The sequence below is a fragment of the Micropterus salmoides genome, unplaced genomic scaffold (assembly GCF_014851395.1).
Source record: "Micropterus salmoides isolate LMB-PRFRI ecotype aquatic unplaced genomic scaffold, ASM1485139v1 Ms_hic_scaffold_17, whole genome shotgun sequence".
Taxonomy (NCBI): Eukaryota; Metazoa; Chordata; class Actinopteri; order Centrarchiformes; family Centrarchidae; genus Micropterus; species Micropterus salmoides.
In genome coordinates this window covers 12,783,645-12,800,693 of record NW_024040817.1, presented here as the reverse complement: position 1 = coordinate 12,800,693, position 17,049 = coordinate 12,783,645, and the positions used below count along the sequence as shown (strand labels likewise).

Below are 17,049 nucleotides of genomic sequence, written 5' to 3'. Positions count from 1 at the left end.
GGGTGGAACAGCTTCTGAAAGGAGTCCAGGCTTTCACTTTCTTGCCCTGCAGTTCTGAGCCATTGGCTTCAAAAATCACACCAAGCCTCAGCTGGGAATTTTTCAAACCACAATTAATACTCTGAGCAGTGTAGCATGGCCATGAGAAGAGGAGGAGTAGTACAAGGACGAGGACAGAAGAGGAAATTGGTCAAAAGGGAAAAATGAGGTGGTGGTGGTGGGGGGGGTGCTTGAAGAAAAGTAGATTTTCTGAAAGTGATTAGTGAATCAGCTGTTAAAGGCATCACAATTACACACACAAAAAAAGATGGGCTATGTGGTGGTGCAAACGAAATATGTTGGCTTGGTGTTGTGCTACAGGGTAAATTTGCATGATTACAGCATTATGACAGATCATGGCCTCAGGTCATCGCAGGTCAACAGAAGACAACGGTAAAAAGAAGACAAGGCAGAAAATCATTAACTCTTGACCCAAAACATATTTTACACACTAACATAGTAACAACAGCAGGGGGGGAGTTAAGTTCTGAGCATGTGTAATGTGTATAATCACTTTTGCCTTTTTGAAGGCAAGGAAGACTTTTTTTCTTTTACTCCTTCCATTCACTTCATCTGTGGTCCTGTCACTACAGCTTATGAGTATTGATTGGATTCAAATTTCACTTCTCTGACACCTGACAGAACCTTTTCTCTTGTCTTCTTTTCAATCCCTCTCTCCCACTTTTTCCATTGAAATGCTTTGCACGTTTTGAGCAAATGTTCCAAATAAAAAGCTACATAAAATGTGAATTAGCACCTGTTATCATCAACAACCTATATACAAGTTCATGAATATGTAACAAGATTACATAATTCTCTTGCTCCTACCATCATTAAAGGGGAGCTTGTGACTGCAGTATAAATATAACACTGATTTTATTTATAAAGAGGCAAATCAATGCTTTTTTTAAGGAAGCTTCAAGGTTGACATGTCTCTGTTGAAGCTTTGCCCTCTTCTACTGTACTTATATCATTAAGCACCAGTAACTCTGATCATTACAGCGTTTCATTGCCACTTTTTTAAAAATTAATTAATTCGTAGCCTCCGATCAACGTATACCCTGCAGCATTTCTAATCAGGCACTATAGCAATAAAGAGGGGGTGAGATGAACCAAGGTCTGTCATCTGGACTCAAATTGGGGATACTGCAATTATATGCACTATAAAGCTTCATTTACTTCCATTACTGCAGAATAACTTGAAGTTGTTAACTCATTACTTGATCTCTGGAAATTGTATCTCTGAATGTACATTATTTCTTAATTTTGCTGACCTAAATTCTGTCATTACCTGCTTTGGTTATTTTGCAGCAATGGAAGTAAATGAAGCCTTGAAAGTTGCAAAAAATAAATCTACTGTCCCAATTTGAAAAAACACCTTGGAACAGCATGTGTTAATACACCTTTAGAAGCGTTATTGTTATTATTATTGATCCTACAGTGAAATAATGAACAAAACTCCTTAATTTAATTGTTAATTTTAGATCTGAAAATGTCTCGGTTTGGGTGACGTAAACATTGTTTTTAACTTTGGCAGTTTGCTGCTTACTTTTGTACAATTTACGTTTTTCACTGGACTTCAACTACTTATATTTCAATACAAACTACAAAAATGTGAGTGTTCTAAAACATTTGACCAGTGGTGTACGTCCTGAAAACCCTTCTCTTTTGACTTTGTTTTCTCGTGGTGTGGTGGTAACACTGCGTCGGTTACGACACTATGGGAACGCCTCTAGGCGTAGCAGGTCTCAACGTGAATGAAATCACTCCAATCCTATTGGTTTGTTGCTAGAACGGTAAGGTGTGACGGAATAACCGGAGGAGTATAAAGCACACCTGTACACACTCATCATTAGCTTAAACTATGAAGCAGGCGCTTCAGGCGGGGAGAGAGGTGCGGCGGGCCGACGCAGTGTCTCATTCCCCTTCTCTGGGAACCAGGGTTACATACGTAACCTGAGACGTTCCCCTTCGAGGGAACTCAAACTGCGTCGGTTACGACACTATGGGAACGACATACCCACTAAACCGCGCCGAAAACCCCGCCTGCCCCAGTGTGCAATGAAGTGGCACGACTAAGAGGAGAGCGCACGAGTGCCAGGTGCCGAAGGAAGGTCAAGACTGTAAAACCGAATGAATGTGTGCGGAGTGGCCCTGCCAGCCGCTACACAAACATCCTGCAAAGAGGCCCCGGAAATGAGGGCTCGAGAGGCCGCCATGCCTCTGGTAGAATGAGCCCTCACAGCCACAGGTGAAGGCAAACCGCGTACCTGATAGGCCAGGGAAATAGTCTGAACAATCCAGTCGCTAATAGTATGTTTGGATGCAGGGAGCCCAGCCCTGGGGGACCCAAAACACACTAGCAGCTGGTCAGCCTTCCTCCAACGGGAGGACCTCAGAGTGTAAATACTCAGTGCTCTGACAGGGCAGAGCAGATGAAGTCTCCCGTCCTCCGCCGTCAGATGAGGTGGAGGATGAAATGCCTGCAGCACTGTGGACCCTGCTGCACAAGAAGGCACTTTAGGGATGTATCCTGGACGAGGGTGCAGGACAGCCCTAATATTCCCCGGGGCAAACTCCAGGCTTTGCGGGGAAACCGAAAGCACCTGGAGATCCCTAACTCCAGGGGTTCGAAGGGGGCCTCAGCCAACACCCCGAGAACCACCGCCAGATCCCAAGTGGGAACCTTGGACCGAGTCGCAGGTCTCATCCTCCAGGCACCACGGAGGAAACGTACAACCAAGGGAAGTTTCCCCAAAGACCCCTCCCTCAGAGGGGCGTGGAAAGCCACGTACACCTTAAGGGTGGAAGGGGAAAGACCAGCGGAGAACCGGTCCTGGAGGAACTCAAGTACCTGAACCACCGGGCAGGTAACAGGGTCCACCGACCGCTCCCTACACCAAGTGGAGAAAACACTCCACTTCAGGCTGTACATCCTCCGTGTGGAAGGGGCCCTGGAGCTGAGGAGGGTCTCGACTGCTCCGGCTGTTAGACCCGCCTCTAGGTACTGTGCCCCCTCAGGGGCCAGACCCACAGTCGCCATACGGCGGGGCAAGGGTGAAGAACCCGGCCCTGCGCCTGGGACAGCAGGTCCCTCCTCAGAGGCGGGCCGTCCAGGAGCAACATGATGTCCGAGAACCACACCCGGGTTGGCCAGAACGGGGCTACGAGCAGTAGGCCGACATTGTCCTGGCGGACCCACTCCAGAACCCCCGGGAGCAGAGTGACTGGGGGAAAAGCGTACAGACGTAGCCTCGGCCACGAATGTACCATGGCGTCCAGACCCAACGGGGATGCAGGAACGAGAGAAAAGTATAGCAGGCAGTGCGTAGTCTCTGGAGACGCAAACAGATCCACGTCTATGGGGCTGAACTCTCCGCACAAGAGCTCCACCACTTCGGGGTGAAGTCTCCATTTCTGGGCCTCAGCCCCCGCCTCGACAGCAGGTCTGCTCCCTGATTCTGCGTCCCCGGGAGATACATCGCCCTGAGCGATAGTAACCTCTGCTGGGACCACAGGAGGATCTGACGCGCCAGTCTGTACAGAGGGCGCGAGCGCAGACCACCCTGGTGATTCAGATAGGCCACCACCGCTGTGTTGTCGGAATGAACCAGGACGTGGTGGCCTTGGAGATCGGGCAGGAAACTCCTTAGAGCCTGGAACACCGCCAACATCTTGAGACAGTTGATATGTCACTCGGACTGATGCACCTGCAACAACGACAAGACCCTCCCAGCACGGGCCCCTGGGACAGGAACCAAGTTTCCTTCCAAACTGATAGGGAACGAAGACACTTGCGCGTAACCCAAATCAGACGGAAGGGATTTCCCCTCGGGGAAAAAACCCTTGGTCCTTAGCCACCACTGCAGGGGTCTCATGTGCAGCAGTCCAGATGGTATTACGCTGGACGCAGCCGCCAGGAGACCCAACACTCGTTGAAAGTGTTTTATAGTGATGGCGTGGCCTAACTTCACCCCTTTCACGGCAGCCAATATGGTGTTGACACGTGCCGGAGACAATTGTGCCCGCATCGTTGTCGAATCCCATACTACCCCTAGGAACGTAGTCCGTTCGGTGGGCGCCAGCACACTCTTCTTTGCGTTGAGCCTCAGCCCTAAATGCAGCAGATGAGCCAGAACGACATCTTGATGCCGAACCGCCAACTCTCGAGACTGGGCTAGGATGAGCCAGTCGTCGACGTGGTTGAAAATCCGGATGCCCTGGAGCCTCAGTGCTGCATCCATATACTTGGACTATGAAGTACCGGCTGTAGAACCCGGCGTCTCTGTCTGGAGGGGAGACACGTTCCACGGCCCCTTTCCTCAGCAGAGTAAGAACTTCCTGTCCCAACACCGGACCTTGCTCCGGGAGGACCACAGTCCAAACCAACCCGTTGAATTTTGGAGGGCGGGTTTTGAACTGTAGTCGATACCCATCTATGGCAGTGTGCAGGACCCACGGAGAAATGTTCGTCAGGCTCCGCCAAGCCTCTGCAAAGTCTGCCAACGGAACCAGCCCCACGGGGCTGGTGGTCGGTGTCTCGTGTGATCTTCTGGTGGACCCCTGAAGCCCCAGAACGGCAGGGGAGAGCCGCCGAAGATCCACGGTGAGTGAGTCTGGATGCCGCCTGACTGCAGACCATCGGGGCAGGCAGTACGGCGCGGACTTGATGGTGGCAGGTGCGTCCCGAACGTGTAAACGGCGGGATAACATCACCCGTTGCCACGGCGGAGGGCACCTCGGTCGGCCTCCGGGGGGGGAGGGGTGCTGGAGGGGAGAAAAGACTCCCCTACCCCGGTCTTCAGGACCTCTTCCCTGAGCTCCGTCGGGACTGGATGACGGTCCTCAGATCGCATCTCTCAGAAGGCTGAGAGCGCCGCCTCGCTGCCCCAGCTCCTCGGGGGGGCCAAGAAGCGACACTCTGCTTCCTCTCCCCTCGGTAGGACCTCGTAGAGGGAAGGGACCTACGCCTGGCAGCCTCAGCTGCCTTGGGTCCAGACCGGCGAGGGAGGTACTGGCGGAACGCTTCGCCCTGCGTCTGAACGTGCTGGAACCGATCCACCACCGAGTCCACCGCATCACCGAAGAGGCCCGCCGTGCTCACCGGTGCATCGAGGAGGAAGCTCTTATCCTTCTCAGATATGCCCGCGAGGTTGAGCCATAGGTGACGCTCTGTGGCCACCAGAACCGTCATGGACGGCCAATGGAGCGGGCTGTTTCTTTGGTGGCCCGGAGAGACAGGTCCGTGGTTCTGCTAAGCTCCACCAGATCTTCCTCAGAGGGACCCCCCCTCTGAACCATCTCCTGTAGCAGGTCGGCTTGGTAGGCTTGAAGCACCGCCATGGTGTGCAAGCTCGCACGTGCCTGGCCCGCTGCCATGTACGCCTTCCCCACGAGCGTAGATGTGGTGCGACATGGCTTGGAGGGTAACGCTGGCTTCTCCAGAGAGGACGCAAATCGAGGGGAGAGATAGCTCGCAAGCGCATCCTCCACCCGAGGCATCCTCCCATAACCACGGTCCCTAACCCCCATCACATTACTGTAGTTCAGTGATCGGGGTGTGGAAAGCCGTGTAGAGAAGGGTCTGCCCCATGATTTACTCAGTTATCATGTAAATCAGGAAAGAATGGCAAAGACCGGCGTGGAGGTGGCGCGTGGTGCTTAAGAAACCTTTCATCAAGCTTACCACTAGCCTGTGGTGTCTGCTCCTCCTGTGGCCAGCTGATGTTGAGCTTAGCCACGGCTCTAGTCACCACCTCCAGCAGCTCGTCATAGCCACCTGATGACGCTGCCCCGACACCCGGAAGTCATCGTCCACTATGCTGAGCACGTCCACCTCCTCGGAGTCGGATTGCTGCAGTGTCTCCGGATCCAAACCACGAGCAGGAGAAGCCGAGATATGGGCTCCCGAACGAGGAAAGGAAGCGTCGGAGCCAGCGGATGAAGGTCGGGAAAAAGCCTCAGCCGTCCCGAAATCCTCCGACAGATCACGCTGTGAACCCCATGAGTGAAGCCCCGGGCTGCCTCAGCGGCCGCAGGGCCCATGCCACGGAGAGAACACATCCGGCCATCCTCGGAAAAGAGAGCCATGCGGGACCTCAGTACCCGCATGGAAAGGGCTTTGCAATGGCCGCAGGTAGCCCCCTCGAGAGCTGCCCGGGCGTGCTCCATCCCCAAACATGAGACACGCGTCTCATGAGAATCTCCATCCGTGATGTACCGAGGGCAAGGAAAAACACACCTTCTGTACTTCTGGTTGCCGGACATGCTGGTAGACTTCTTCTTCAGACAAGACACACTGCTTGTAGGACTGGAGCTTTCTTCAAACAACATACAGAGCGCCTGCTGAATAGAAAAAAGCTAATGATGAGTGTGTACAGGTGTGCTTTATACTCCTCCGGTTATTCCGTCACACCTTACCATTCTAGCAACAAACCAATAGGATTGGAGTGATTTCATTCACGTTCAGACCTGCTACGCCTAGAGGCGTTCCCATAGTGTCGTAACCGACGCAGTTCGAGTTCCCTCGAAGGGGAACTCTGTGTGACTGCATGCTTTTCTACAGTTGAAGCAGCAGAATCAGGTAGCTCAATGTGAAAGTGCATGAGGAAAATCTGTCTGTTCTTCTCCATTGCGGGAAAACATAAAAACCTTGGAACTTCTGACATTTCTTTTTTATTAAGACAAGTGGGTGGAAAACTACGGCCCTACCAACCAACCAATCTAAATTCCTGTCCATATGCTTACATACAAAAAGATTGTGTCTAGCCACCCTCCTTCCTTTTCTCAAGCCTTCCCAGCTTCCCTCGTCATCTCCTATCTCACTGCTTCTCCACTGTCTCTTACTTATTCAGACAGCTTCTTGACTACCATGCCTTCTGCCCCCCTAGAATGAGGTAAATAATTTCTTCCCCTCTTTCTATAACAAGGTTCCAAACTCCCAGGAAGATGAACTTCATCCTTAAAATGTATCTCCCTCAACTATTTCCTTGATTCTGCTAGTTGCGCAACTCTCTCATTCATATCCAAGGATCTATATTTTATTAGACGAGCTATTTTGAAACTGTACTAATAAATGAATGACCAGTTGTATTTACGCAAAAAAAAAAAAAAAAAATGTATGCACACGTTCTTTACAAAAACACATTGATGTGCGTACACTACACACACAAACACATTTTCCCTGGGAATTAGATTAATGAGTGGTGGGCGAGCAGCAGTGTTGTGCTGAAGCAGATTAATCTACAGCTAGAGCCTGGCACATCAACCACGGCTTTGATGAATGGGAGGTTAGTGTCTGCACACACACACACACACACACACACACACACACACACACACATCAGATATAAAAGCATGTGCAATGTAAAATATTTCCCTACTGGTCACATATACACAAACAGCCATGGGTAAGGACAGGAGCACAGAGGCAGCAAATGAACCCTCTTCTCCTTTGTAATATACCTTCTAACTTCAAAAGTCACACTTTTAAGCCCTGACATGTTTTGGCAGCTGTGTTGAAAGCTGGGTGATAAGGCACAAGAATGTATTCTATGACCACGTCTCCTCAGGTAAATCTTCCACACCAGTCACACATATTTCTCAAATCTCCCGCGCAGCTGTGTGCCCATATGTGTGTCCTCTGGGGATGAATGTCACTGAGCTGCATCTGGCAAACTACACTCAATACCTGCACTACACTCTGCCAAGCACAGAATAACAAGTAATGTGAGTGTTGAGTGCTGGGTAGTAAGTATACTTTTTGCTGCCTTGTGCAATAGGATCCTCCTTAAGAATAAAAGTGGTATAACAGCTTTGGATTCAACTAGCTGCCGGTGAAAAAACATAGACTGTAGTAGCACTGGACATATTGTTCACTGGTATTCACTGTGATCTGGCGCAGCTTGAACTCCTTAAAGTAAATGGTGACTGATTGTCTCAGTCAAAGAGTTGCTTGTAGCCCTGCAGCTAAAAGGCCATTGCAGCCACTAAGCACCTGTGATCCAATGCTAATGCTACTCCTGACTGTAGGAACGGAGGCCAGTTATGATCCTGGAGAGAACAGGGTTCCCTCAAAGTAATGAAACTACTGCAGCCAGGCAGAGCGGGAGAGAGACACACACAAATGCACACCTACACACAGATAATAAGCTGCCTCAATCCTCCACTTGTCACAGCAGCAGTAGCCTCATGCTGATTTCACCACTACTGATCTATTTCAGATTGCTGATCATTATACTGCACCTCTGCTGGTTAGCCACAGCTAACAACCTGTAGACAGTACACTGGGACTCCTAACGCTGTGGAATCAGTATAAATGACTGAAATCACTGTAAGGGTTACTTTGGAGCTAACTAGCTGTCCTGAGTTAAATAAACCACTCCAAATGTCTGTGGTCATTACAAAAGGACTGATGGCTGTGATTTCAGAGAGCTAACATCCCGCATAGGTGAAGGAGATCAAAGAATTAATCTGCATGCTTGTTGTGCACCACAGACTTTCTGATGACTCGGGTTGTGATTGGAGCCCTGATCCTGTCATGCAAGCCTTGAATTATGTTCACTGTCGGCTGACACATCACATCACATGCGCCTCACTAGTGAAATAAGGAATATGGCTGTGAGATTATTCAGTTGTATCTATCAATCAGCAGAATTATATAGGGAGGCTTTAAGTAAATCTCAAATTTTCTTGCTATGATCATTACAACAGGCATGCTGTAATGACTTGAATATCAAGAGTCTCTTTTTCGCCTTTTTGCAAGGCTTTTCTTTTTATTGTGATTACAGTCAAACAGTAGTTGAGAAAAAGGGGCATAACATAAATACTGTATAATGATCTACACTTTCTTTACATAATTGCTCTACTGCATGTCATCAACAGGCTCTGAAAATTAATGTCCAAACTCTCCATATGGAAAAGCAAGGACGACATTTTCAAAAAACAATTGGGAGAACAGTAATTCATTTTATATTACACATTGCTATATAATCATCTTGCCAATGGCATCATTAACCACGATTCCTTCTGTCTGTGGATCAAATTGTCCCCCAAACAGCTCATCAGCAGCGAGCTGTTCGAATTTCCCTTTTGGAAATTACACAAAACAATGGCCACCAGTGGAGCGGTTTTGTGGCTCGTGAGCTGATATGCAGCCATATTAGTAACCTTAACTACCGTACGCCTGTTCCTCTATTACACAGCGGCACTTTTATGACGGCAATCTGTGGTGACTTTAGAATGCCTTGTCTCATCATTCAAGTGCTGCTTAGGCCTGTTGTCCTCGTGCGGATTTAAGATAGCGTTCGTCACCTTTCATCCTTTTCTGAGGCAAATACGTATTTTGTTACCAGTGTGAGACGTTTCATTGGACGGGGAGATCATGGCCGGAGCTACACGGGCTGCTATTATTTTCAAAGTGGAGAGATGATGGATCCGCCAAGCGGAGGGCGTTTAACACAGACCTCTGGAAGAACTGAAGTGGTAAGGGGCGAGCTACTGGATACAGGCCACCCTTCATTAAACCACTAATATTACAGGCTATTAATTATTCAGAGTAAGGTCTTATGACACCATACATCAATGGATATGATGAGGCTGGTTATTAATTTATCTGAGTATTCCTGTGTGAGGGAAAATAGTCTAATTGAGAGATGGTAGTAGTAGGTCTCTGCATGCTCAGGTCCCAATTCACACTGCACTCCTGTCTCTGTTTTTATTAAACCTACAGAATCTGTGAAATTCTTTCAGTCTTTTATATGTCTGTGTCCAGGGATCCGTTGTCTCAGAATCTATCCGTGGCTATTTTGAGTTACAAATAGAAGCCATTTATTGATATCATTTCATTAGAAGAAATATTTAAAGTTGTTAATTTGGTTTTCATTTATTACACTCAATATTGAATGAACATATAACTATTAATAACTGTCATTGCCAAGAACCAGGGCTTTAAATGCGTCTTAACACATTTAGCCCACTCCAGCAGCCAGCCTCTACAGCTGCATCTGATTCTCTCTTTGTATGCCTTTAGAGAGCCTCTGAATTTCCACAATGTGATGTCATGGACTTCTCTGACAGAAAATATATAATAGTGTCTCACCCCTTTTTTCCGTTTCCACCCTCTTGCTTTTGATTACCTATGTCATCACACCTTTTGTGCCGATTAAATCTAAGGTATCGGAAATTGTGTGTTTAACTAATTTATCTTGCCAAGCTATTCTCTCACCAAAAGAGCTTCATCCTTGTAATTACAATGGATTAGGGACTAATATCTAATTTTGCCTTAATATGCTTTAATGCATTTTTAATGGCAGCTGGGTGTTAAAGCCGAATTCGGTGCCGTCTCTGTTGGGGGTGGGAGGTGAAGACTGAGGGAGGGAAAGGGTTTCTTGGCAGTAGAGGCTGGAGGGAGGATGGGAAACATTGATTTCTTTGGCTGAGGTTACAGGAGCCTAGCAGGGAGGCAGCTGCTGCATACTGAAGTCATTCCACGTTAAAAATGTTGCACCAGCCCTGATATGCAGTAAAATGCATTTCCCTCGCCGCTGTTTTATGTCAAAGGAGGGAGGGCACAAATGCCTGTTTGAATTATGATCTGGAATAGAGACTGTTTATTGATTTGCTACTTTATGAAGGGATGACTACATCGCCAAGACAAGTGAGATTGAGTACTGCTGGCAGCCGAAAATAGGGTTGAGTATTTAATTATGGATGGATTGGACAGAAAATACAGTTAAGACATGCTATGGTCTGGAGAATCCAATGTTCTGAAAACCAAAAATCAGGCCTATATTTATGCAGATACGTACACAAATGCACACACTCCCAATTTTTAAGGGTCAGATCTATAGTGTATGACGAGCACACTGAACAAATAGATATTCTCCGATGCAAGCCTGCATGGATTTATAAATGTATTCATACTCGCTGTTTGTTTGTCTATGCATGATTGTTTTCCACAACAATATTCCATTCATCATTTGTTTCCCTCTTGTTTATTCTAATAGGCTGTAGGAACAAAAAAAATATCTGCATAATATTTCAAAGATTGATTGGGATGCAAATTGCCTCATGAGCCCAATTGGTGTGGCTTGGCCTGTTTTAATTGGGTTCTGTTAATTAATGCTCAATGTGAAGACAAACTGAATTACTTGCAGGTTTTGCGCATGTCATTATCTCCTAATTGTGCCAGTAGGAAAGTGTGTGTGTGCACTCCATGTGCATGAGTGTGTACGCATATTTGGTGAACGCTTTTTTTCACTTGCATGATCCTGCATCTTGCACCACACCTTAATAACAAACAAGGGTCATTAAGTTAATGCACCATTAGGAAGCTACGTTCTAATGTTTTAATCACTGAAAGACTAATAAGAGAAAATATAATTTATTTACAGGCTATAAGTGAATGCATTAGGCTTGTCAGGAATACTGAGGTGTTTAATCTTAAAGTTAGATACATTTTCTTTAATTAGAAATGGACCTCATGAGAAATTCCAAACAAATGAATTACTGGATGACTGCACTTGACATGATTTCTCTTTTAAATAATACAAATAAAAACACTGCACAGGAGTATCTTCAGTGGTAGCCCCTGTACATCCATTTTGGGTATGTACCTTGCATAATCTGAATTATTCCTGCAAATAATTTATTTTGCACAGACCCAAAAATCAGTCGTTTCCGCAGTGCTTGTACTTTACCTTGAATGAAAAGAAAACAAAATTTTAGAAAATGCTTCCACACTTGAAGATGGATCCAAAGATGTAGCAGCAATTCAGCAAGCATGCAATGAACAGTGGGTTATCTCCTGGACCTCTATGCTGCTGATGAGATACACATGTGTAGCTTGAACTGCAAAGCAGCAGAATTCATATTTTCAGACCATTAAACAGAGGATGCTACATCTCAAAACCCTCCATGCAAACATACAAACAGTCAAAACGCCTCAAAGGGTAAAACGGGAGCGTGAATCATTATGCCACCCATCATGACCGCTGAGCGATTTATCCTGCCAGCCAGTCACTGAGTCGAGGAGGTCCTCAACAGCAACAAATAAACATATTAATGTGATCAGTCGTGCTCCGAGAGGTAGCGTGCAATTAACGGTCGTCTGTTACTATGCGGACCGGAGTGTCGTTAGTGCCAGGGTGACCTTGAGGAGCCTCGTTAGGGAAATGATTGACATGGCAACTGTTGTCAGTGGTAACGCTGACAGTGGTAAGGGAGGGATGGACAGACGGGTAGGCCGGGTGGCAGGGCTGCAGGTGGTAGACAGTGGGTGTAGAATGCACCTGGGATGTTATGAATGAGATCTGGCTTCATCAAGATGAGAAATGACACAGACAGCAGAGCTCTAAGAAAGAGATGAGCTGTGTCGCTCCAAGTTTTTACCGCAAACTTGATCTGACAACATTGTTTTGTCTACAGAAATGCAATGTGGTTCACGGATATGAATGTGACTAGACAAACACTTGACAAAGCAAATTACTGCACCTAATAAACAGAGTGATTATGACTCACTTTGCATAGCCATTAATGGTTGTGGAGTGGATTGTCAAGTAACTTCCAACCACATCAACCACTAATCACTCAGCAACAGCTCCAGTACAAATCCCGCGTTGTTTTTTTTACTGCTTGACATAACAACACTTGAACTGCAGAATAAATGGATGTCGGGAGTCCATCTTCCATGACAGCCACTGTGCAGGTCAGTGCAAGTGCAACATTGTACCTGTGATGTCGTGCTGTTTGAAGGAGTCGCTGTAGATCTGGTGCTGATTGGGACAGTGTTTCTTCAGCCATTTGCACACGTCCTGCTGGGTCCACAGGGCCACTGGCTTGGACAGCTTCACATATCCTGGCTAAGACAAACCACAAATTTTAATTCAGCATGCTTTCACAATCTGTTACCCTGCTTAAATTTTCATTTTAGAAACAACACACGTCACAACACCTAAAGCAGTGTACCAATTTTTTACAAGCTCAATGGACTGTTGCTTGGTTGTTGTTCTGGTTTAGAGGCCCTATATGTACAGTATGTACATGTATTAGTAAAGCCTAGGGGCACCGTTTGTGGACTACCACTTTCACATTTTGGTGAGAGCCTATGGTTTCAGGACTCCACACCGTTGTCGTCTTCTACTTCACGCCATATTAATGCAGTCATGTGACACCTTACATGCCTTGGCCTTCCACTTGTCATATAATATTTACTGGCTGCTGTGTGACAATTCCCCTCAAGGTTCAATCTTACACACTAAAAGGAAAAGACAAAAACACATAACTTAAAGTCAATAAAGACAATACATATAATATAACACAATATTTATACAATCTAAAGCTGGGCAGAGACTGTACGATTTTACGTTGTGTTAAGTCACACTACACTATTTATTCATCTTATCTGTCAAAACGACTTTGGTGGCCACACTTTAGAGTTTGATCAACCAGGTGCAGCATTGTTGCTCTTGTTGAATGTAACTACGGAACCCCTGATCTCAAAATGTGGACAAGAAGAGAAAAGCAGTGTTACTTGTACAATCCCAGCATTGAGGTACCCTGGGAAACTTTAATTATAGATATGTTTTTGTTAACGTTTAGTTTTTCTCCCCAAATTGCACTGACAAGCATGTTGAATTAAATTTCCTTTTTCAGAAAAAAGTCCCTTTGAAATCTGCATTACTTATAGTATTTATTGACAGATTGCTACCTTTAACAGCACATTACCACCACCAAATGTCTTTTTCTAACTAGTGCAAAAACAACACAGTCCGAAAACCAAGAAGAAGCTGTTAACAAAAAGCAGCAAGTCCTCACATTCAAGAAGGTAAAACCAGAGAATGTTTGGAGTTTTTGACTGCAATGATTAAATAGATTTAAACACAAGCAGAATAAAAGGGGAAAAAACAAAAAACATAAAGGCACAAATTTCTGTTGCTATGCCTCACTGCCTTTTGAACCCCCCCCCCCCCACACACACACACACACACACACAACCACACAACCACATGCACACATGTATAAATTATGTGTGTCCTCACGCATGTTTTGACAGAGCTTTAGATACAAACAATACATTAAAGAGCTAATCAAAATATTGCTCTCACGGCAGTGAAGCTTTCATCCAACTGCACAAAAGTATGACATTTAATATAGGTGATATTACAATGCATGTAATAGTATACACATATGCACGTATCTGCATTGCACTGTACTCTGGTAAATACTACATACTTGGGTATTACAGTAGCCTGCCAAAGTATCACTCTTGAAAGTGCTGGCAATGCGTTTGATTTTGATTGAGGGGCTACTAAAATTACAGAGAGAGGTGATTAAAATTTCACATCCACTCCCCTCCACTTCAGCCTGCTCTCTGGCTGCCGTGTGGTGTAGCATAGCAATGGAAGCCCTTCTCCTCTCCACCCAGAGAAAGCAGAATAACAGGTACTGGCTGCACTTCCTCTGCTTTGCCCTCTCGCTCTTTCCCCAAGCTCTCATCTCTCCCCCATATTCAATCTCGCTCGGTCCCTGTCAGCTCTATCACATTGTCTTTCTCACTTCCTCTCCCCACATACTATGGCTCTCATCTTTCCCATCTACCTCTCTCTCACCTATTTCATATTACATGGTACTACCTCACTCTCTCTGTGTCTGTATATCTTGCATCCCAGAGAGAAAGAGAAATTGAGGGGAGATGTATATGCAGGCTTTGGCATGTGTCTATCCCCTGCAGGTAGGCGAAGTGACAAACAGCCAAAGCAGGCAGGTAAGTAGGCGGGCAAGGCCAACTCACTTGCTTATCTGCCTGTGTGGATAGATGCTGAACCTGCAGGGAGGGGATGGAACGGTATCGCAGGAAGATACCATTAACCATTAAACACAGCTCAACTCAATGCTAATTAACCCTGACTAGGAGCCCGAGGCTACAAAAGAGAAAGGGAGGCCCGGATGGAGAAAGAGTGAGGGACAGAGTGCAAGGAAGAGGGAGAGGAGTGTGTGAAAGAAGAGTAGAACCAGCAGGCGAGAATGGAGAGGAATAAAGTGGGAGGGCAGAAGAAAAGGGGAGCCAGTGCTCCAGAGCGGACTCTGCAGAATTTGACACAGGAGACTCTCTTATTTTCCATGAACCCATTTGTGAGTCAGTGGCCATCTGTGTTTTACATTCTGCACTGATTTAGCCCATAGCTGTGTTCCCGGGGCTGGTACAATAGGTGAGCCGGTGCCTACCAGCCAGCCAACAGAGCTAAAGGGCGGAGAGAAAACAGCAGAGAGAAGAAAACAGGAGTACATTCATGCTCAAAGAGCTGTGTTCAAGAGACTCCAGGCCAATTAGAGATTTGACTGACAGCGCAGGGGTGAGGAGAAGCCCGCTTTATTCCTAACTGCAATATGTCTGGGAATAGGTGCGCGCACACACACACACACACACACACACACACACACACCCCCCATGTGTGCACCCACACTGAAAGAAAAAACAATTGATGAATACAATGTATACACACATTCAGTACATCTATGTACAAACACACACAACCATCCAATTCCCATGTGTGCCAACTTGCATTCACCGTGGCGCTTGTCCTTGGCTTTAATTGATAACTGAAAACCCTGTACAGCTCCCAGTATTTTTCACGTTACCTTAGCAACAGAGCAAGGACAACCTCAAAAATTAAAAGATGAAGAATAAAGCCTTTGGGGAAACGCACAACCTGCACATGAACCAGAGTGTGGAATAAACATCCGCACATTAACGACCACAGTGGAAAACTATTACTTACATAATGAAGCATGTAATCGCCCTAACACTGATAAGCATTTAAAGATCCAATATGAATGTACTCAGCTAAATTAATCAAGAGGCAATCATATGGCGCCTTTGTGGAGACAATATTGGAATACAAAAAGATTTTGGAATGAAAAATGCTGAAAAGCGTTCCAGAAACAAACACCATTTGACTGGAAGAGTGAATATGGTAGCCATGTTGTGTATAGCAGTAGTTGTTTCTAAGGAGTACCCCCTCTTTGTGTAGTGATTTTCATTTTGGCTTGCAGATTGTTAGGCTGATTGCAGGGTCATATGGCTTTACACTCAATTAAAAATGTTAACTATAGCAGCAATTAGCGTATTTAATGACATTTTTTTGATATTCATTTACTGTATTTAGTATTAAACTGGCCACAAAGACCTTACAGTGTCAAAAAGATTTCACAGTCAGAGATTTTTGTGTACTTCCTAAAAATAACTCAAATTGAACCTCAACCCTGGATATTTCCCCAGACAAAAGAAGTGGGCAGAGTTCATTTATTGAGCAAATGCATACAAGGGCAAAACAAATATTCAATAGCTCTTTGACAGCACAAGAGCTGTTACATTGTTCAGAACCATTACAGTTGTCTAGCAGCCTTCATCAGGAGCAATATTGTTTGTTGGATGAAACATGGCCGTGTTCAAAACAATGCAATCACAATTCATTGTCCAGTTGGGTTTTGAAAAACACGACAGCATAACACGTCACACTGCAAAGCCATTTCAGTCATTTTTCTTTACACTGTCTATTCATTTCATATTTTATTTTCATTAAAAAAGGGAGAAACTGAACTTTTGAGCAGTTTTATATATCATATCTCTAATGGACATTTTTGCCTAAAGCAATATTGCAAAGTTCTTAAAACCTCTACCTATAGGAAGTTTTATTTCAAAGACTATCTTAAATATAAGCTGGGAGGGGAGAAGGTTATTTATTCATGTACAGTATTTTCAACAGTTATAATACATACTTTTCCTATGAAGACATATTTTACTTAACTGTTAAATTGTTATTCATTATCTGTCTTTATATCAGCCTCTGGTTATGGATACCTCACAGGGTTAGTTTAAGTTGTTTAAACTACATCAATAAAAACGAAAAAATACCTTCTATCTGCTCACAATTACATTATTGTGTGTTATAAATCCTTAATTAAATGTTCATATATTGCTTATAAATGCTAAATGTAGGGGTTAAAATT

At 45.4% G+C, this 17,049-nt stretch overlaps 1 protein-coding gene across 4 annotated transcripts in view; it reads right to left on the bottom strand.

The window, feature by feature from the left end:
• The window catches only part of samd12 (sterile alpha motif domain containing 12), a 125,296-nt gene that overhangs the window by 83,795 nt on the left and 24,452 nt on the right, over positions 1-17,049 (bottom strand). For all 4 annotated transcript variants that reach the window (XM_038725411.1, XM_038725407.1, XM_038725410.1 and 1 more), the window contains exon 3: positions 12,770-12,899. In XM_038725411.1, the coding sequence (XP_038581339.1) occupies positions 12,770-12,899 (130 nt within the window). The remainder of the gene's footprint in view (positions 1-12,769; positions 12,900-17,049) is intronic.